At 37.1% G+C, this 17,349-nt stretch overlaps 1 protein-coding gene across 2 annotated transcripts; it reads right to left on the reverse strand.

Annotated features, from left to right (window-relative positions):
* Positions 1 to 2,365: 2,365 nt before the first annotated feature.
* On the reverse strand, positions 2,366 to 16,076 carry Irgm (immunity related GTPase M). 2 transcript variants are annotated; one of them, XM_027949346.3, is made up of 2 exons: positions 15,982 to 16,076; positions 2,366 to 3,476 (listed from the first exon to the last, which is right to left on the reverse strand). In XM_027949346.3, the coding sequence occupies exon 2, from the start codon at positions 3,453 to 3,455 to the stop codon at positions 2,538 to 2,540; it is 918 nt and encodes a 305-aa protein (XP_027805147.3). In that variant the 5' UTR covers positions 3,456 to 3,476; positions 15,982 to 16,076; the 3' UTR covers positions 2,366 to 2,537. The 2 variants fall into 2 exon arrangements, 1 of the variants encoding a protein (XP_027805147.3); XR_011707499.1 differs by lacking the exon at positions 2,366 to 3,476 and adding an exon at positions 5,676 to 6,252.
* Between the last annotated feature and the right edge of the window lie 1,273 nt (positions 16,077 to 17,349).

Genomic DNA, 17,349 nt, shown 5'->3' on the forward strand with positions numbered 1-17,349 from the left:
TTTGTGGTTTGGTGGTTTTGTGTATTGAAAGGCTTTGATTCTCTTGTCTGCTTTTGTGTTTTCTCTTTTGTGTGCCTGCTCTTTTGTGTTGTTTTATCTTTTATCTTTATCTTTTGTGGGTTTTTTTTTCTTCTGTGTGTTTTTTCTCTTTTGTGTGTCTGTTCTTCTAGGTGAGTTTTATAACTTCACATGTTTTCATATTGACAGTTATCTTCCTTTCTCTTTCATTAAACATTGTTTATAAAGCCAGTCTGGTGCTAATGAATTCCCTCTGTTTCTGTTTTTGTTTTTGTTTTGGCAATGGGATTGATCCCAGGGCATTCTACTGCTGACAATTTTGTGTTTTATTTAGAGACACAGTCTTGCTAAGTTGCTTAGGGCCTCACTAATTTGCTGAGGCTAGCTATGAACTTGCAATCCTCCTGCCTCAGACTCCCAAGTAGTTTGGATTACAAGCATGTGCCACCATGCCCCGCAATCCTCTGTGGTTTTTCTTGTCTTGAAAAGTATTTATTTTCTGAAGGATAGCCTTACTGGGCATAATATTCTTAGTTGGCGTGTTTTTTTTTTCTTATTAAACATTTTAAATTTATTATTATTAACTTTCAATATATCATCCCATTCTCTTCCAGCTGGTAATGTTTCTACTGAGAAATTTACTGTTCATCTAGTGGGGGGTTCCCTTAAATGTGACTTGGCACTTTACTCTTCCTGTTTTTATCATTCCTTTTGTGTCTTGGGTTTTTGAGAAAGTTTTAGTATATATGCTCAGATAAGACCATTTTTGGTCAACTCTATTTTGTGTCCTTTGAGCTTCCTGGCCCTGGATATCCTTGTCTTTCCTGTGTTTTAAGACTTTTTGTGTGACATCATTGCATAGGATTTTTATGCCTTTTTCCTTCCCTTGGCCTTCTATAATCCTCAAAATTCAGACATTTGGCCTTTTCATAGTGTTCCATAAGTCCTAGAGGCTTTCTTCATTTCTAAGCATATTTATTTTCTTTTCCCTTTGTCTGATCAAGTAATTTCAGAAGACTTGTTTTCAAGTTCAGAAATACTTTCTTCCACTCCATTTAGTCCTGTTGTTAGGCTCTTGATTATGTTTTTTTTTTTATTTGCCTTATTGAGTTTTTTACTTTCCAGATTTTTGGTTTTTTTTATGATCTCTATCGCCTTTTAAAATTTCTCATTCATAACATAAATTGTGTTCCTGATTGTGTAATTCTCTTGATTCTCATTGAACTTCCTTAGGATTGTTCTTTTCAATTCTTTTTCAGGAATTTTGTCCATTTCCTTTTCTTTGGGGCCTGTTGCTAGAGTATTATTATGTTTCATTTCACCTGCTATTTCATAATCTTGTGTCCCTACTTTGATATTTGTTTATCTCATAGATCAATTGTTTCTACCAATTTTTTAGGGTGCTGTTAGTAGTAAAATTACTTTCTACTGAAAAAGTCACAGGGTATATTGGTTTATATGCTACAATGACTTTGGTTCTGGTTGCATGGCATAGTATAGATTCCATGTATTTTCTTCTGCTATAATTAAGGATTTTTTTAGGCTTATTGAATGTGACAACCAGGTCAGAAAACCTGGGTGTCTTTGCATGACATATGGGAAGGGGAACTCCAGCTTAAGAAGGTGTGGTGCCCACAGAAGTGAGGTTGGGCACTTGCTTTGTGACCACTCCAGTGGAATCAGGCAGAGGCAGTGCGGTATGCATGCATGGTGGCAGGACTGAGCCTGTCAGTTTCTGTGTGCCACATAAGTTGGGGGTCACTCCTGCATCCCTGGGTAGGTGTGGTGATGTAGCACACACATTTAGTAACAAGAAGTACCACCGAGTCTCCAGGACAACGCGGCATGGATACTCCAGGAGACCCTGGAGAGGTATGATTTAGCTTATGTGACAGTGTGACTAGGGTGCCTGTGCAACATGGCATATAGTTGTGAATCTCTAGAAGCTGTGCTGGTATTATACTTTGAATCTTGGGTGTCCCCAGAAAATATCATGTGTTAGGCAATGTGGGAATATTCAGAGATGAAATGATTATATGAGAGCTATAACCTCATTGGTGGAGTAAGCCTATTATTATTATTATTTCTCTGAATGGATAAACAGGAGGATGTGCCCTTAGTCTAATTGGAAATCCACCTGTTTCTTGAATATATCTCTTTGAGGAGAACTTCAGCATCATCAGACACTGTTTTAAGGTTAAAAAAAAAAAGTCATAATGTAACTCAGTGGTAAAGTGCTTGTAAAAGGCCCTGGGTTCTATCCCTAGTAATGCAAAAAAAAAAAAAAAAAAAAAAAAAAGTCATAGTCTAATGTAAAGACCAGAGCAAGAACACACCCACACACCCATTAGTTGAACAGAACATCTTCAAATATTTCAAAAGTATTTTTGGAGATTTTCAACAAATTTTGGAATTGTTCCAAAGGAACATGCAAATTCTCAGCCACAATCTGCAAGGATGCATCATCCCAAACCAAAACGTCTCAATAGTAGTTGAAGCCTGCCTTCAGCTTCTCCACATCATTTGTCACTGGTGATGCTCTCCACAGGCAAGGTGGCCAATATTTTAGACTTCAATTCTTCTAGCCAGGTAAACTGCTTCAGAAAATACCGGTTTCTTAAAATAGCCCTATCAATAATCTTAAGCAGGGAAAGCATAAAATCACGGTGCTTTTGAACAAGCAGATCCTTTAGTAGCTTGTCTTTCAAGATCGGGAAATCATACTTAGAAAGATCACAGTTGGATATCAAAAATATTTGTGGTTTATTAATGTTATTACTCTTAAAATTAATCACACAGTCCTCTCGGATCTGCTGCAGGACTTTTTCTCTGTCAAAGGTAGTTGGCTTAGATATCTGTGCATTTTTTAAATCACAGTCCACCTTGGTTCTCACAAAGTAAAAATCCTTCTTCTTAATTTTGATAGTCTTGGCCAGGTCCAAATCATTTTTCTTGAAGCGTGTAGCAGAAACAATAATGAAGAAGTCATACTCCCTAAATTTTACATTCTCCAGATAATGTTTTGGCTGGAACTTAGTGATTCCAATCCCAGGCAGGTCCCAGATTATCACATTGGGAAAATCTGGGTGTTTGTATGGAGTTCTCTTCATGGTCATGTCCACCACCCCAATAAGAGCTGCATCTTTTTCTTCATGACCAATCCCTCTCAGGGCATTGACGAAACTTGACTTCCCTGCCCCAGACTCCCCTGTTACAGCAATGTTGAGTTGGGCATTATTATTTTTTTCCAATACACTGTTGATTGCAAAGGTTGCCTCCTCAATGTTTCCTTTTTTCAGTTGCAACTCTATCAAACTGATGGTTTCCTGAGAAATTATTTTGTTTTCTACCTCCAAGTTCTTCAAATGTTCAGTAAAGCTGGAGGCCAAATCATGGTGCTGATCATGAGCAGGAGTACCAGAGAACTGTTGACCCATGACTGTGTACAAGTAAAGTAACTGAAAGAAAGAGGAAAGTTGAAAGGGTTACTATGCCAGAAGAATGTCTTTGAGCTTTGGTCTTACCCAAAGTGCTGCAGACTTTGCCATTTCCCTCAATTATGCCCTGAAACAGATCAATTTTCATATCTTTCTGGTTTTTTCTTATTTGAACTCTTTACTATGGAAATATTTAAACTTAAAGTTAAGAAATATAATACAAAAAAAGCTGCAAGTGTCTTTTAGAATCAATTTGCCAAAACATGGCTAATCATCATTCATCTAATCCTACTAGAGGATGCAACCTAATCCAAGACATCACATCATTCCATGCATAAATACTTCAGTACATTTCTTCAAACTATAAAGAATTTTGATTATCAAATTTCATAACATTACCACACATTACCACATAATCATCATCAGAACACAACCAGTTTCAAATTCCTCAATAACCATGTAGAACTTTTTTAGTGTTTATTGTTTTACACCATTGGCTTAAAATGTCAGTAAAGGCCAGATGCTATATTGGGTTGATATAATTGTAAAGTAGCATTGTTTTTCTTTTCATGGGTCCTTTTCTTGTCTTTGTTCATGAATCATTATTAACTTGCAATAATATGAGGCTTCGTCATCCTTCAGGTCCAAGTTTAAGCCCATTAACTCAATGTTTCAGCATTTTGAGCTTTTATTTTAGTACCATGTTTTCTTTTAAATGTCTTATTTTATAAAAGTAATTTAATTGTACAAAGTCTTTTTGGAAAATTAGAATTTGGGAAGAGCTTCAGAAAAACTCACAAGCTGCTATACTTTCTAACTTAATGATATGAAGGTCATTTCTTTCAACAAGTTTATTAAGATACCACTTGCATATAACAACTACATGTTAAGTTGTACAGCTTCATGTTCTGATATATGAATACATGATGACCTGATAATCACAGTCCACCTAGCACAGCCATCACCTCTATGTTGTTACCATTTGTGAGTGTGCCTCTATGTGTGTATTTTTTTGTGTTATTGTTTTGTGTAGAAAGAATGCCTAGTATCTATTCTCTTAGCAAATTTCATGTGTACAATACAGTATTTTTATTATCATAATCATGCTGTACATTAGATCTCCAGAACTTTGTTCATCTTGTATAACTAAAACTGTGTATCCTTTGCCCAACATTTTCCTTCCTCCCAGCTCCTGGCAACCATTCTCTGCTTCTATGTGTTTGACTACTCAAGATTCCACATGTAAGTGAGATCAGGAAGATCATTTTCTATATGGTTAGCAGAACAGACCAGAGCTTCTAATGTGACCTTTGTGACTTTTGCATTACTGAACTAACATTAAAGCCTCTTGATATTGCTCAGTATGCATTAAAAAAAGTATTTAAGGAACATATAATTCCAGAGGTTCATAATATTTTGCAAAAGCCAAAGTGAATCTTATATATGTGGTTGGGACTAAGCCATCTCAATTAACTATGCCCAAGCAAACTTCCTGCTAAAATGAGGCCACAGGAAAGGACAGGGAGAGTGAACCATTGGAATCCGTTGGTAATTCATCAACTGCTTTCAAGAACAGAGCCATTGTAAGAAGTCTCAACCTGCTTGTCATTACAAAAAGACACAGATTTTGGAAACTGGTCCTAAAGGTCACCAGCATTGATTTCAAACATCACAGTTAAGACCCATGGAAAAACATAAAATAACATTTTGGGAAGGAAGAATGGAGAAAATTGTGAAGCAAGAGTAAAACATCTAAATATACTCTCCTTGTCCATTGCAGATCAAATGTTTAGGCAGGGAAGTACAGTTTACTCAGTACTTTGATACATTGGTTTATGGATATGTATCAGACTTCTGTTTAAACACACAAATAGAAACACAAATGGTATAATGGCCAAAAATAATATTTGGATTGGGGAAAAGAAACCTAATAGAAGAGGCTTAAAGGATAAGAATGAAATAAAAAATAAATTTCTTCCTAGTTTGTAGCATGTTGCATCTAACTTGTTCAACAAACTGGCAATCTTTCTTTGAGATATTTTCCCGAGGGAAAACCCTACCTATTGAAATTTTGAATGGTGAAAGAAGATTGTGCTTAGTTATTTGCCTAGATCACATCTCCTGACTTGAGGATAGCAAAACAAGCATTTCTTGACAACATCTTTCTTGACATACTGATACAGATTCTTTGTCCCTAGACAGAAGAAAAACAGGAAGAGATGAGCACTTATTCTTTTATTGCATTGGAAAACAGGTTTAATTAAGCCAGTTCTGGTACCTTTCAATTCTGATTATTGCTTGGACTTCCTGAACGCTCTGGGAAGAAGCAGTACAAGAAAGATATAGGCATTATTTACAATTTTCAGCAAATGAAGCAAATATAAAACTCTTAGTCTCTTGGAATTCTAGTCTCACCTCTTTGGCTTTAGAAAGAAGCAAAGTCACCCAAGTGTTAAAAGGTATTTCAACTTCAAGGAAAGTTTACACATATGATGATGAGGAGGTAATCACAAGACTTGGGTTCAGCTCCCCAGCAAAATTTATTGCATGGGCTTAGAATTCATTCTCAGGCACAGTGAGAATTGGGGTTCCTCCTGGTGTGTTGTTAGAAGATTGGAGAAAAACTGTTGTTAGAAGATGGGAGAAAGGCTCTTTTGAGACACTGAGGGTGAGAATGAGATTACAAATCTCCATAGTTTCAAATTTCTCTTCAGTGAATGTCCTTATGGGATGGTCTTCCAGTTCCTCTTCATCCATATAAGCATGGAAATGTGAGGGTAGAAGTAGACCTGGATCCCTAATAGGAAGATGAGTTTACAAATGTGAATTGATATGTTAAAATTGAACATAATTTCTTGGGTACTCTGTGACGTTTTGATACATGTACACACTATGCAATGATCAAATCAGGGTAAGCATATCTATCTCCTCAAATATTTGTCATTTCGTTGTGAGTAAAGCATTACAAATGCTTTTTGCATTATATGGTACATTAACACTATCTGTCCTGATTGTGCAATAGAACACCAGAAATTATCGCTCCCATCTAACTGTAAAGTACCACTTGACCAACCTGCTGGAAGCAGTCCAACTCCATCTTGGAAAACCTTCTTCACCATTTTTTGTGGGTGTGGCTATCAGATCAAATCACCATTTGAGCAGCATATCATCCTACACTTGACCCCCAGTTCATTGTCCACCACCAGAAACTGTAAGCATTTTTATGAAGCAACTGATTACATTTTAAAAATAATTGAATCAAACATTTCTGGACATTGAGACTAAACTGTAAATGTCTTCATAAAAACAATTTGTTCATAGATGGTGTATTGTTGACATTGGGATCTGTTAACATTGTCCTTCCCCACAAAGGAGAAATCTAAGATCCCTACAAGAGCACTACAAATCTATAGGGTAAAAACAATAACAAACCAGATCCACAGAGCTGGAAAGGAAGACATGAGCAACATGAAAAGACAAGGGAAGCAAGTACCACAAACAAACCAAAACAACACATCATTAGAAGGATTGGCAGCTATAACAGAAAAAAGTACAGAGAAAGATTTCAGGATATACATGGTTAAAATGTTTTGGGATCTCAAAGAAGACATAAGAGAACAAATAAAGGCAGTGAAAGATCACTTCCACAATGAGCTACATAAAAAAATTCAAGAAGCAAAAGATCACCTCAACAGGGAGATAGAGGTTCTAAAAACAAACAAACAAACAGAAATCCTTGAAATGAAAGAAATAATAAACCAAATTAAAAACTCAAATGAAAGCATCACCAACAGAATAGACCACTTAGAAGATAGGACATCAGACAATGAAGATCAAATAAATCATCTTGAAAAGAACATAGCCACACAGCAAAAATGATAAGAAACCATGAGCAGAATATTCAAGAAATATGGGATAGCATAAAAAAACCAAATTTCAGAGTTATTTGGATAGAGGGAGGCATAGAGGTCCAAACCCAAGGAATGAACAATCTATTCAATGAAATAATATCAGAGAACTTCCCAAACATGAAGAATGAATTAGAAATCCAAATTCAAGAAGCCTACAGGATGCTGAATGCACAAAATAACAACAGACCCACACCAAGGCACATTATAATGAAAATGCCCAACATACAGAATAAAGAGAGAATTTTAAAAGCCACAAGAGAAAGGAATCTGATTACATATAGGGGAAAACCAATTAGGATAATGGCAGATTTTTCAACACAGACCCTGAAAGCTAGAAGATCCTGGAACAACATATTTCAAGCTCTGAAAGATAATGGGTGCCAACCAAGAATCTTGTATCTAGCCAAATTAAGCTTTATATTTGAAGATAAAATAAAAACCTTCCACAGTAAGCAAAAGGTTAAAAGAGTTTATAGCTAGAAAATTGGCACTACAAAACATCCTTGGCAAGATATTTCATGGAGAGGAAAAGAGCAATGAAAATCAGCAGAGGGAGGTGGTACACTAAAGGAAAAACTAATAAAGAAGAAAACCAATTCAAGTAAAATAACAAAATAACAAAAATAAACAACTATGGCTGGAAATACAAACCAGGTGTCAATAGTAACCCTAAATGTTACTGGCTTAAACTCACCAATCAAAGGACATAGGCTAGCAGATTGGATTAAAACAAGACCCAACAATATGCTGCCTCCAGGAGACTCAGATCTGATAGGAAAAGACATATACAGACTGAAGGTGAAAGCTTGGGAAAAGTCATACAACTCACATGGACTGTGGAAGCAAGCAGGGGTTTCCATACTCATATCAAATAAAGTAGACTTCAAGCCAAGGTTAATCAAAAGGAATAAAGACGGACATTACATACTGCTCAAGGGAACCATACACCAACAAGACATAACAATCATAAATATATATGCCCCAAACAATAGTGCAGCTACGTTCATCAAACAAACTCTTCTCAATTTCAAGAATCAAATTAACCACAACACAATAATCTTGGGTGACTTTAACACACCTCTCTCTCCACTGGATAGATCTTCCAATCAAACGGTGAAGAAAGAAACTATAGGACTCAATAACACAATCAATAACTTAGACTTAACTGACATATATACAATATTTCAACCTGCATCAAGCAGATACACTCTCTTCTCAGCAGCACATGGATCCTTCTCTAAAATAGACCATATACTACGCCACAAAGCAACTCTTAGCAAATACAAAAAAGTAGAGATACTACCATGCATTTTCTCGGTCACAATGGAATGAAATTGGAAATCAATGACAAAATAAAAATTTCTCCATCACCTGGAGACTATAAAATATGCTACTGAATGAGCAATGGGTCACAGAAGACATCCAGGAGGAGATTAAAAAATTCTTAGAGATAACTGAGAACATAGACACAACATATGGAAATCTCTGGGACACTATGAAGGCAGTACTAAGAAGAAAATTCATTGCATGGAGTTCATACCTTAAAAGAAGCAAAAGTCAACAAATAAATGACCTCACACTACATCTCAAAGCTCTAGAAAAAGAAGAACAAATCAGCAGCAAAAGCAGCAGAAGGCAAGAACTAATTAAAATCAGAGCTGAAATCAAAACAAAAGAAACAATTGAAAAAATTGACAAAACTAAAAGTTGGTTCTTTGAAAAAAACAAATAAAATTGACAGACCCTTAGCCATGCTAACAAAAAGAAGGAGAGAGAGAACTCAAATAACCAGCATACCTGATGGAAAAGGTAATATCACAACAGACACTACAGAAATACAGAGGATAATTAGAAATTATTTTGAATTCTTATACTCCAATACAATACAAGACATTGAAGGCATTGACAAATTTCTTAAGTCATACGATTTGCCCAGATCGAGTCAGGAAGATACACACAGTTTAAACACACCAATATCAAGTGAGGAAATAGAAGAAGCCATGAAAAGCTTACCAACCAAGAAAAGTCCAGGACTGGATGGATACACAGCCGAGTTCTACAAATCCTTTAAAGAAGAACTATTACCAATACTCTTCAATTTATTTCAGGAAATAGAAAAAGAGACAGTAATTCCAAAGTCATTCTATGAGACCAATATCACCCTGATCACAAAACCAGACAGACACATCAAAGAAAGAAAACTTCAGGCCAATATCTCTAATGAACATAGATGCAAAAATTCTCAATAAAATTTTGGCAAATCAAATACAAAAACATATCAAAAAGGTTGTGCACCATGATCAAGTGGGATTCATCCCAGGGATGCAAGGTTGGTTCAACATATGGAAATCAATAAATATAATTCAACACATCAATAGACTTAAAGATAAGAATCATATGATCATCTCAATAGACGCAGTAAAAGCATTTGACAAAATACAGCACCCCTTTATGTTCAAAACACTAGAAAAACTAGGGATAGCGGGAACATATCTCAACATCATAAAAGCTATCTATGCTAAGCCTCAGGCCAACATCATTTTAAGTGGAGAAAAATTGAAGCAAGAAAAACTGGAACAGGACAGGGATGCCCTCTTTCGCCACTTCTGTTCAACATAGTTCATGAAACAGTGGCCAGAGCAATTAGACAGATGAAAGAAATCAATGGGATATATATATAGGAAAAGAAGAACTTAAATTAGCACTATTTGCTGATGATATGATTCTACACCTAGAAGACCCAAAAAACCCCACCAGAAAATTTCGAGAACTAGTAAATGAATTCAGCAAAATAGCAGGATATAAAATCAACACCCATAAATCAAAGGCATTTCTGTATATCAGTGACAAAGCCTCTGAGAAGGAAATGAGGAGAACTACCCCATTCACAATAAGCTCAAAAAAAAAGAGATACTGGGGAATCAACTTAACAAAAGAGGTGAAAGATCTATACAATGAAAACTACAGAACCCTAAAGAGAGAAATCAAACAAGATATTAGAAGATGGAAAGATCTACCTTGCTCTTGGATAGGCAGAATTAATATTATCAAAATGACCATACTTCCAAAAGCACTGTACAGATTTAATGCAATTCCAATCAAAATCCCAATGGCATTCCTCATAGAAATAGAAAAAGCAATTATAAAATTCATCTGGAAAAATAAGAGACCCAGAATAGCTAAAGCAATTCTAAGCAGGAAGAGTGAAGCAGGTGCCATTGCTACACCAGACCTTGAACTATACTCCAGAGCAATAGGAACAAAAGCAGCATGGTATTGGCACCAAAACAGACTGGTAGACCAATGGTACAGAATAGAGGACACAGAGACTAACCCACAAAAATTACACTTATCTTATACTAGACAAAGGTGCCAAAAACATGCACTGGAGAAAAGATAGCCTCTTCAACAAATGGTGCTGGGAAAACTGGAAATCCATATGCAACAGAATGAAATTAAGCACCTATCTCTCACCATGCACAAAACTTAACTCAAAATGGATCAAGAACCTAGGAATTAGACCAGAGACTCTGCATCTAATAGAAGAAAAAGTAGGCCCTAATCTTCATCATGTGGGAGTAGGCCCCAAATTCCTTAATAAGACTCCTATAGCACAAGAATTAAAACCAAGAATCAATACATGAGATGGAATAAAACTAAAAGGTTTCTTCTCAGCAAAAGAAACAATCTGTGAGGTGAACAGAGAGCCCCCATCCTGGGAGCAAACTTTTACCCCTCACACATCAGATAGAGCATTAATCTCTAGGATACATAAGGAACTCAAAAAGCTAAGCACCAAAAAAAAAAAAAAAAAAAAAAAGCAAATAATGCAATCAACATATGGGCCAAGGATCTGAATAGACACTTCTCAGAAGAGGATATACAATCAATCAACAAATATATGAAAAAAATGCTCATCATCTCTAGCAATCAGAGAAATTCACATCAAGACTACTCTAAGCTATCATCTCACTCCAGTCAGAATGGCAGCTCTTATGAAGACAAACATCAATAAGTGTTGGCGAGGATGTGGGGGAAAAGGTACACTCAGACATTGCTCCTGGGACTGAAAATTGGTACAGCCAATATGGAAAGCTCTATGGAGATTCCTTGGAAATCTGGGAATGGAACCACCATTTCACCCAGCTATGCCTCTTCTCAGACTATACCCAAAGGACTTAAAAACAGCATACTACAGGAACACAGCCACATCAATGTTTATAGCAGCACAATTCACAATAGCTAAACTGTGGAGCCAACCTAGATGACCTTCATGGATGAATGTATTAAAAAAATGTGGCATATATACATGATGGAATTTTACACAGCATTAAAAGAGAACAAAATCATGGTATTTGCAGGTACATGGATTGTTTTGGAGAAGATAATGCTAAGTGAAGTTAGCCAATCCCCAAAAAACAAATGCCAATTGTTTTCTCTGATATAAGGAGGGTGACTCATAGTGGGGTACAGAGGGGGAGCATGGGAGGATTAGATGAGTTCTAGATAGGGAAGAGGGGTAGGAGGGAAAGGAAGAGAGCAGGAGATTAGCAATGGCAGTGGAATGTGATGGACATCATTATCCAAAGTACATGTATGAACACTTGATTTGGGTGTCAACACACTTTATATAGAAACAGAGATATGAAAAATTGTGGTATATATGTGTAATAAGATTTGTAATGCAAAAAAAAATCAAAGTACATGTATAAAGGCATGAATTGGTGTGAATATTCTCTATATACAAAGATATGAAAACTTGTTCGCTATATGTGTAATAAGAATTGTAATGCGTTCTGCTGTCGTGTATTTTTAAATAATCAATAAAACTAAAAAAATGACCATGATAGAAGTTTAAAATTTTTTCATATTCCCATTGAAAAGTAAAAGGTCAGATCCAAATGCTTTTAAAAGTTTTATAAGAAATTAACATCAGAGGATATAAACTGTAAATGTGTGTGTGTATGTGTCAGTGTGTGTGTGTATAGACTTAAAAGAGAGGAAAAAATCTAAGAACGATGCTACTTAATTCATTTTAAATCTGATATAACACTGAGGGTTAAAATGAATAAATAAGAGAAAATAAAAGATCATATTGCCTCTATTTTTTTCTGAAAAATCTTTCTAAATAATAGCACTAGCTACCTGAAAGATACATACATACATGTATACATATTATACATACATGTAAGTCCAGTAGAAATATATATATAGTCTACTGATATTAGTGTGACATTTTAGAAAAAGAAGAAAGCAAGATGGTTTTCTAAACAATATTTAGCTAGCTTAGGTTTGGCATCTTTACATTCTCTTCTCCCTAAAACTAAATCTTCTAAGACTTCCCATGTCAGCACATGGACCCCCATCATTAATTAGGGAAACACATTAAAACCCTTCAGTAAATTTTCATCCTCATATTCCTATCTAATCCTCCATTAAATTTGTAAACAACCTTTTTGATTATTTCTCCAAGTTTATTCACTTAGATCATTCATCATAAAGCAGCCAGGCGACCTGGTCCAACACACTATCATTTCCAGCTTGGAATACGTCATTTGACACTTTACTATTTTTTATCCCCTTGTTCTTACCAGCAACATTTATTTTCAAACATAGCCAGAGTTATTCATTAAATGTATAAGTTAGATCATGTCACTCCTCTCCTTAAAGCCACCACAGGGATTCTCATTTCACATACATAGCACACCTGCCGTACACACCATAGCTTTGAACTCTGGTACCACATCTGGGCCCCTTGTTTGCTGCATTCCAGCCACCCTGTCTTTCCTGGCCTATGTTTCTATCCCAGGACTTTTGCAGTGATTTACTGTTCCCATTTCTTAGATTGCTCTTCCCTTGTCTGTCCCATGGGTCATTAATCCTTCACCATCCTCTAAGCTCTTTTCAACTTATATGAGGTTTGTTGAATTTTATATTCTTATTGAGATCTGACCTTGCACCTGTCCCCATCATTCATCATTCTTTTTTATATATCCCTTTTCTCCATAACACACATCACCAGATGACTTGATATTTTTATGTACTTATTTAATTACAGTACAATGAAACATCAGGGTGGCAAGATGTGTTTTTGCTTTGCTCACTCCTCCATCACCAATATCCACAGAAATATGATGACTTACTATTTATGGAATGAATAGACTAAATGAGGAAATCACTAAAATGCTCTCATGAACTGTTAGGCCTATTCTCTGGCTCTAACCGGTCCATGGCCATGAAGTTCCTATAGAGAGTGTGTGCCAGGCTTCTTAAGAGAACCAAACAACATCCTACTACAAAACAGGGCCTCTCCTTAGAATCAAGAAGTACCATGCAAATGAGCCAACACACAGACAAAGAGATTCAGGCCACAGGCAACCCCTCTACCCTCTGTGTTCTACAGTGGGAAATGGATAAAGCTATACAGGAAATGAAAGCCACAGAACACTTCATTCTGATGGCAGACAAGGTGCTTGTGCTTCAAAGGAAGGGCTGCCACACACCTGCCCAAAATCAACACTAAATGTTTGCTTAAAAACCAAAATGAGACAAAATGGGGAAAAAAGCAGATACATGATATGCAAAACCTCTGTGGATGTTTTGAACCAAATTAAGTTTGGTTGGTGGCATCCACATGCATCTCAATGACTTCTGTGAAATCTTAAATGATGTCTAAAAAAATAAAATTCCAGTGGCCAGAGGCCCACAAGTACATAAACATCAGGAGAGCATATGTGAAATATTACAAGAGAAAGAATAAGTGCTCACTGGGTCAGCCTTACAGTTAAATTAGGACACTGAGGCCTGAATATTGGGAACATGAATAAACAAGCAAGATGCTTCCTGGGAACTCTTCAATACAGAATGAGAGAACAGATCTTCAGGAGAAGGTACCAGGACACCATGACAGAACCAATGTTAAAGAACATGGTCAAGATAAAGACAGGAATGTGCCTCTGGCAATGGTTCCCTATCAGGATAATTTTGAACCCCTGGAGACACTTGGCAATCTATGTAGAAATCTCTGGTTGTCACAAGTGGAAGGTGAGATGCTACTGACATCTCTTGTGCAGAGATCAGGGATGTAGCTTACTGTCCCACAACATACTCTGAAGTATTATCAGCCCCCAGATTTCCATATTCCATATTGGGATGAGTGGAAATCCTTCCTTTCCTCCTTCAGGGACCTTATAGCATAGCACAGTCCTGGGGTGGGCTGTGCAGGGTAGAGTCATGATTTAGGAAGAAATTACTTTCACATTTATATGAAGTCTGGTCAGGGAACTCCTTAATAGTGGTGCCAATTTTTCTGCTTGAAACCAAGGAAAACACCCAGAAATGTGAAGGAATCTATCCAATCTGTTGGACTGTAGGGGAGGACAGTGATGCGAGGATCTACTGGGAACTGTGCAGACCTCACATGGCCAATCAGGGATTTTCTCCTCATACTAATCCCCAGAGAAGATTGGAAGAAAAGGAGGATAATAAAGAACATGATGAACCGCAGGGGCATAAAGCAAGCAGCCTTGAAACATGGCCCCTGAGTGGTGTTTGTGAAACCCACTGAAAAGTATCCAGTGAGCTCTGCAACTCAGGGGTGGATGGGCCCACAGCGACACTGGAGGCCATGGGAGCAGTCTCAGAGCATCTAGAAATAGCCAAACTGGAGTGGGAAGAATCAGTTGCTGACTCATGAACAAAGCCCCAGGATGAGGTCATTCTGACTGTTAACCAGAAAGATGGGGATAAAGAGAATAGAATAGAATAGAAGAGATGCTAAATCAGCAAGTAACACAGAAAAAAAAAAAGAACCATAGCCAGATTCACTAAGGAAGGAAAAAAGAACCCTCTGGTATGTCCAGAAAGTCACTAAGAGCACATTGTGTTATGAACAGACTTCGTTATTTTTTCAGTCTTCCTCTCTTTTATCCTCTACCAATTCCCTGTTTCAATGACACTCCATAGTCTGCTTTAAATGTCTTGTCCACTATGAACACAAGGGACAAGGATTTGCACTATCAATCATTTTAAAGGATACATGTCTCAATGACATTATTTTACCATTTTTTCCTGACTTACCTGACTTTTCTTCACAAGAGATCATTAGCATTCCTACTCTACATTTTAAAAATGAAAGACTCCCCAGTCATAAATGTTCTACAGTTAGTTATAGCAGAGGTGGCATGAAGAGTTGCCCCTGGTCCAAGTCTAGCTTATGCTGCAAAGGAAGGAATAAAAAGTGCTGAATTAGAGTTAATAATATAAGAACAGGGAATAAAAGAACTGAGACAGAACCAACCTCACATATTCTGTGGTGATATTCCCTAATATATTCTGACACATACATTTTCAACCATTCTAGAGGGAGGTGCTAGAGACAGAACAAGACTAATGAAAAAAACATTTCACCAAGTAAAAAATATCCAAAACATTTGCTTTAAATTTGCCTGAACTTCAGTGATTAACTATGACTGTTCATTAGCCCATCCTACCTCCCTTCCATCAAGGCTCCTTAGCTTCCAAGTTGAGCATCTCATCCCTCCAGTCCGTGCTCCTAAATGTTTTGGTAACCAAAATTTTCTTAGAGAAAAGAAATCTTTTGGGTCGGAAGTCACCTGAATAGCCTTGCTGGATTAGTAGAAAATCCTGTGTCTGGTTGATGGCTTACTATTGTTTAAGGCTTTGTAGCTCTGATAGGCTCTTCTTCTGTGCAAAGTAACTGTGCAAAGTAACGCACACAAGGTGGCTGAACAGGGCTTATATACTCACTTGGCTTCTCTCCCACCTTTCTGTGTGATGCTGACCAATCATGGAGGAAGTTGGGAAAGTCCCATTTCTGAATCAACTGTATTTCCCAGAACACAAAAGTGAAACCAAAATTTGTCTTTCCAGGAATTCAGTCAGTTCTGAGAAGAGAAAGTTGAACAGTCTTGAGATCACAAGTAAGCTGTCAGAAATTTAAGGCTTGACAAGAGAGGAGAGCACAGAGAAGCAACTTGATAACAAGGCTAGAATACCTTCCATGGTCCCTGATCATTTTCTCTGATCCCTGACTCCACAAATGCAGCCTGAACTGAGAGTCACATCAGCTGTCTCACCAGAGACACCCCCCACTCCCAGCCTCTGTGACAGTAACCCTGTTCCTGATTAATGTGAGTTTATTTCACTCAGACATCATCACTATTTTATAAACATTAGGGAGTGTTGTAAAATGGATGTGAGAGTTTGGGGTGAGGCAGTCAAAAGACACAAAGGATGGTGTTGTGGTTTGGATGTAAGGTATCTCCCAAGAGCTCTTGGGTGAGAGTGCAAAAATACTCAGAGGTATAAGGATTATATTATGAGAGTTTGAACCTAATCAGTATTATTCCACTGATATGCATTAACTGGATGGTAGCTGTAGGCATGTAGGGTGTGGCTGGAGGAGTAATTCACTGAAGATGTACCTTTAGGGTTTGTATTTTGTCCTGGATGAGTGGAGCTATCTCTGTTTCCTGGTTGCCATGGCCTGAACTGTTTTTCTCCTCTCCTCCATGATGTTCTGCCTCATCTTGGATCCAGAGCAAAGAACTCTACTGATCATGGACTGAACCTCTGAAACTATGAACCAAAATAAACTTTCCCTCCTCTACAATATTTTCATCTAGTCTTTTGGTTACAGTAATGAAGGAATGAAGAAGCTGACTAAAATTGACAGAGAAGTCAGTATTGATGAAAGCACACAGCTCAGCCCATAGTGCACATGCAAACCCTCATTCCTAAGAATGACCTTTGGTTCTCAGTAACTCCAGGAGGGCATAGTGCTTTTCCACACATTTGCAGTTAAAGCAATTGAGACACTCTAACAACCAATTAAGTTATTTGCCCAAAATCAGACAGAAAAGAGATGGAAGACTTCTCAAACATTTTAAATTAAACCTTCTCGAAGACTTCTCAGACTTTCAAATCACTGTCATTTAGTCTACAGCTTATTGAGGATGTCT

Source organism: Marmota flaviventris, chromosome 5 (genome assembly GCF_047511675.1).
Source record: "Marmota flaviventris isolate mMarFla1 chromosome 5, mMarFla1.hap1, whole genome shotgun sequence".
Classification (NCBI taxonomy): domain Eukaryota; kingdom Metazoa; phylum Chordata; class Mammalia; order Rodentia; family Sciuridae; genus Marmota; species Marmota flaviventris.